Raw genomic sequence first — 5,385 nt, 5'->3', positions numbered from 1 at the left:
ATTGTTGGAACCTGTATCAAAGAACGCTAGAATCACAGAAAATATAGAGATTGACGACAACATAAAGAAAGAATATAAAGTTAAAAAAATCCTAGACTACAAGAAGATTAGCGGCAGGTCAAAATATCTGGTAAAATAAGAAGAATATAATACCTCAGAAAACACGTGGGAACCTATTAAGAATTTGACAGGCTGTTATCAGCTTGTGAAACAGTACCACCGATAGACAGGTTAAAGTTCGCCCAGAATAAAGGGAAACCAATCAACTAAGTCAGACTAGGAGCATCTGACACAGCGGCAAGTTAAGCAGCGTTGTATTTATCAGCCAGACACTCTAACTCTCAGAGATCCTCAGCGCTTAAGGGATCCTTCTCATCCAGCTGCTCCAACACAGACAAGTCGTGATTCAATATCCACTCACCACGATCTTTTAGAAACTGCTGTTGCTTGAACAAGCGAGCCACTTTGACAGCAATACAGGCCTGTTTAGCAAGAGCCTCAGCGAGTTCGTTTTACATATCTGATTAATTATATTTTAATTCATTCCACTCTCTATCACTGTGAAATTGTTTTTCATATTTTCAGCCACAACAAGTACAGGCAGCACAATTTTAGCTTTTTAAATCCATGATATAAGAAATGCCTCTCAGGAAACAATGTTCGCAGGAACTTTCGGTGATAAAACCGTTATCATAAATCTTGTTAGACTGATAAATATGTTTCTTCATCTAATTATGATTAGCGCAATGACGAGACATGATAGACTATCATAGAAAAAAGAGAAATTAAAAAAACTCAACCAATACAGGAGGGACACGCATCTTTATGTTTCTTGAGAATAAGAAACCTCAAAGAAGGAGAAGTGATGTTACAGACCCCTGCTAGCCAGATTACTAACAGAAGCGGACTCATCAGGCAGAAAGGTAATAACCAGAAAGGACTCAGGCAGCCAGCAACTCTTATTAAGTAAGATCCTGGTTAAGATAACACCCGAGGCAACGCTGTGTCACGTGACCATCTACCATCAGATCTACCATTAAGAGTATATGATATGGTATACGGAATCCAGGAACATGATTGGATCAATCCTTAATCTATCCTGAATAGTATAAAAAATAGTATACAAAGAATAGGATATAAGGACACTCTTTTATATATTTAGCTAGTTCTGTTCTTCATACTCAATCCAATTATCTTTAAGTAACCATACATTTTGGTAAAGCTTAGCGATAATACTCATCCATACTTACTTACGGATAGCTGCGCGGCACTATCTGGCCTTACTTCTCTTCTTCTGTTCAGATCAAGTCATCTTTAGATAGTCAACAACCTGACTATCTTTGATTCAGTTCACAAGGTACGTATTGGAACGGGAGCTAAGCTAACAGGAACAGGGAGAAGCGATCCTAGGGTTTGACAAGCATATAGGACATTACCGTGTACAGAAATTATAGGATAATCAATTAAAGAAATTCCACATTTTATAGATGATTCTGTAATATAGTATATTTAGGCTCTAGACAGATCTCTAGATTAAATCAGTAATATAGTAAAGTATAATACTAGTTCAAGAATTAGCATATTCTGTATTTCATATTAAGTATGGTAATTGATAGATACATGTCTAACTGGGTAGCCAGTACTGCCTCTTGCCAGGATAAATAATTAATAAAACATAACTAATTAAAACCAGTCTTAAGACAGGCGGAAGGAGATATTTATATGTTCTGACAGTAGAAGCTGACTAGAAGTAATTATTTACTTAGCCAACGTGCGGTCAGAAATCTTATACTCTAAGTTATTCTAATATATATTTCACATGGTGTATTATACCATGCAGATGTAGTCCTGGATAGATTATAACTAGACAGCAGTTGCCGTGTAAGGTTTATCTCTGTGAAAGAGTCTCGCCTGGGCTGGCTTAATGATCTTGAAGTTGGTCATCATTAACAGCACCCCTTGGACCGTGCATTGTCGAGGGGCCGCGTAATGACCAGGGTAGTCTGCTTGCCCGGCCGCCGGCCAGTGTTCCGTGGTTGAGGCCGGGCAGAGTCAGACAGAAACGGTGGAGCTCCTTCCTGATTTGAGCTAGCTTGTCGCGTAGTGCAAGGCACTATTGCCTCGCAACTTACCGGTTCAACACTCTTTGAACGTAAAGCAAGATGAACCTAGCTCGTGGACCCCTGTCGTTTCTGAGGCCCCACTGCTGTTGAACAGTGATCAATTTTGCATACCCATCAACTTCGATGAGCCATCCATCTTGTGCGGTCTATCAACAAAGAAGTATTCCTACTTTGACCCTTAGGGAGCCTTCAAACATTCGCGTGCTTTGATTCTGTTGACATTTGGCCACCCTTACAGATATCCCCCCATGACAATCAAGCTGACTAATCTTTGTGGTTTGGTTCGGTGTGCAGCTATGATCAACAATCCTACATTTACCTGAGAACTCTCAGTTTCTATTCCATTATTACTGCCGGTTCACATTGCCCATGTGTACAAGTGGGTATCATCTCTTCTGCCGTCATTATTAGGCAGTACCAGGTCATTTTGGCTTGAGTCCCCTCCCCGTGAATACTTCCTACACTCTGCCCGCCGTCTTATTGATAGGTGATCCAGTTCACGGCAGCAAAAGTCAATGATTGGGTCCTGTCCGAGCTCAGGCCGAGCTCAAGATATGACAGAATCCTGTACGGCGGGAGGTTCTGGTACAAGACTTCTTAGAGACAGATCTCAGACCCTGTAATCTCACGTGTAATTATCTTATCATGCTCTATTCTATATATCTGCTTATCCGCCCAGGCCATGACAGGCATGTCGCGTAGCCCGCAAGCTCCGTGTGTTTGGCAGAGTGTGTAGTGTATCTCGTGGGACCTTGTTCCATATCTGGAAGAGAATGTTCTCTATATACTATAATATATCCATACACTGTGCAAGTCGCAGACGGGACTCCTCAGGGGCATTGTGGCGCCCCGAGGCGTGTGTACTCTCGGTCAGCATTTTCATTTGGCGGTGTTTCCAGTTGCTGGATCAGTATAGTAGCACAATGGAAGTTCACTACTGTTCCCTCCTGGAGCCTGATCTGTGTCAGAGTCAAAACTATTATCTGGGGTCAGGTTCAGCGATGCGCAGCTAGCTCCAGATTCGGGTAGATATTCAACATGCATTAGAGATGATGGGAGCTCCATCTCTCTTCTATTAGCTATCATACTCTCTCCAAGCTCAGGATCATCCTGTAACTGCTCGCTTCTTTTGAAACAAAGAAAACTTATGTGATTCCTGTCTTGCTTTCTTTCCTTCTCCCCCTAAAATAAGAGTACTTAAGATAAAACTGGATTGATTGTATATTATTATTAATGTATATCAGTATTAATGCAGAAATCATCTTCGTCTTTTCCTATATTTGAAAAGGGGCTGTATATCCGTTGCCGTTGTTTAGTCTGCATCCATAACCTCCAAGCCCGCAGCCTCAGACGCCTCTGCTGCCATTGCGTCCCAAGGACTCGAAAAAAGGCGAATACCTGACACATCGCCTCTTGCGCTGGCTAAAGTCTTACCAGCGGACCGACGAATGTGCGACTCGGGTAGCTTGTGCCATGATACACCCGATCCAAGATATAGGTCGGATGAAATGCGGCGGGAGTCAGTCTGGAAAAAGAATCATGCTTTATCTATTTCCCCTCTTAGTAATCTGAACCAGAATGGCCACATGAAGGCTGTGACTGGTTCAGGTTAGAACATATCTAGAAAGATATCTCAGGAAAATCAGCTCTCTAAGCCTGTCACTGAGCCCAGTGGCACCTCCCCTTTACTTATAGATATCTATAATAGAAAGGGGGCAGTGTTTTGTCAAACCCTAGGATCGCTTCTCCCTGTTCCTGTTAGCTTAGCTCCCGTTCCGATACGTACCTTTGAACTGAATCAAGGTAGTCAGGTTGTTGACTATCTAAAGGTGACTTGATCTGAACAGAAGAAGAGAAGTAAGGCCAGATAGTGCCGCGCAGCTATCCGTAAGTAAGTGCGGACAAGTATTGTTGCTAAGCTTTATCAAAACGTATGGTTACTTAAAGATAGTTGAATTGAGCACGAAGAACAGAACTAGCTAAGTATATGAAAGAGTATCCTTATATTCTATCCTTCATCATGGCATCGCCATGATATATCATGTCGCTGATATATTATATTATAGCACTGCCATGTTCTGTCGTAGCACTGCCATGTTATATCATGTTAGTAACATGTCCATCATGATCACGTGTTATATAACTGTCCCGGTTTGTAGATTACTCAGATCAGGATTCTACTTGATAAGAGTCCTCGCCTTCCAGACATAGCCTTCTGCCTAACAAGTCCGCCTTACTAGTTTGTTCAGCTAGCAGGGGTCCGTAACACCACTCCCCCTCTTTTAAGGTTTCTTGTCCTTAAGAAACATAAATTTGCAGTGCCTCCCTCCTGAGGTAAGTATCTGATATTAATTCCCAAAACTTTTTCTGGATTGTTAATCATGTTATCTAGTTCTTCTGTTTGTAAGAAGAGCCTTTATCAGCAGATTAAGGATGAAGGTTTCCTTGTGATTTTCCCTTGCAAGCGCTGTATTCGCCTTTACAAGGTTTGCATTAAATCTGAAAATTCTGATCACTGTAATAAGTATATTAAAACGAACAGGATTCATTACAAAATGCCTGATCCTTCCTTTTCTGATGCTGAGTGAAAGTATTTAGTCAAGGCTCAAAATTCCATCAAAAAAGAGGAAGAAATCATTCTGGCAAAACTTCTTTAATTATAAAAATAAAAATGGTTATTATAAAAGCGAGCTGGTGATTTTATAGCTCGTGATATAAAGAAAATCAAGAAGCTAGAAGAGCTCGAGAAGTAAGAATAAAAGAAATATAAGACGCAAGCAAGACTACACGATCAGCGAGCTGCAATATCCGAGGCCGAGGCTAGTATTATTATAGATAATATTGAATTAGCCGCCGCGTCTGAGCTTGATCTTAAAAATATCCTAACTTATTGGCTCTCCTTCTTTCTGGGCGAACTTCAACTTGCTTACTAGTAATACTGTTCCATAAGCTAGTAATAATCCATCAAATTCTTAATAGATTTCCATGTGTTTTCTGAGATATCATATTCTACCTATTTTACCAGATACTTTGACCTATTATTAATCTTTTTATAATCCAGGATCTTTTTAACTTCATATTCTTTCTCTATATCGTCATCAATCTCCATATTTTCTATAATTCTAACATTCTTTGGTGTGGGTTCCAACAATGAGATATAAAATATTAGATGAATTTTGTTCATCGATTTTAGCAACCTCAACTTATAGTTAACCAGTCTCTTCTTATCTTTAATAACAAATAGTTCTAGCTTGTGATAGTC

The 5,385-nt window shown here is 40.3% G+C and overlaps 1 protein-coding gene across 1 annotated transcript; it reads right to left on the bottom strand.

Annotated features, from left to right (window-relative positions):
* Positions 1–341: 341 nt before the first annotated feature.
* BO94DRAFT_583782 (uncharacterized protein) lies at positions 342–2,963 on the bottom strand (the record flags this gene model as incomplete). The annotated part of the gene is made up of 2 exons (XM_025615580.1): positions 342–482; positions 2,928–2,963. 2 exons carry the CDS (start codon positions 2,961–2,963, stop codon positions 342–344), a joined length of 177 nt encoding a protein of 58 aa, XP_025469586.1.
* Between the last annotated feature and the right edge of the window lie 2,422 nt (positions 2,964–5,385).

This window comes from Aspergillus sclerotioniger (assembly GCF_003184525.1).
Source record: "Aspergillus sclerotioniger CBS 115572 chromosome Unknown BO94scaffold_8, whole genome shotgun sequence".
Classification (NCBI taxonomy): Eukaryota; Fungi; Ascomycota; class Eurotiomycetes; order Eurotiales; family Aspergillaceae; genus Aspergillus; species Aspergillus sclerotioniger.
Note: the sequence above shows the minus strand (reverse complement) of the source record. Positions and strands in the feature narration are given on the sequence as shown.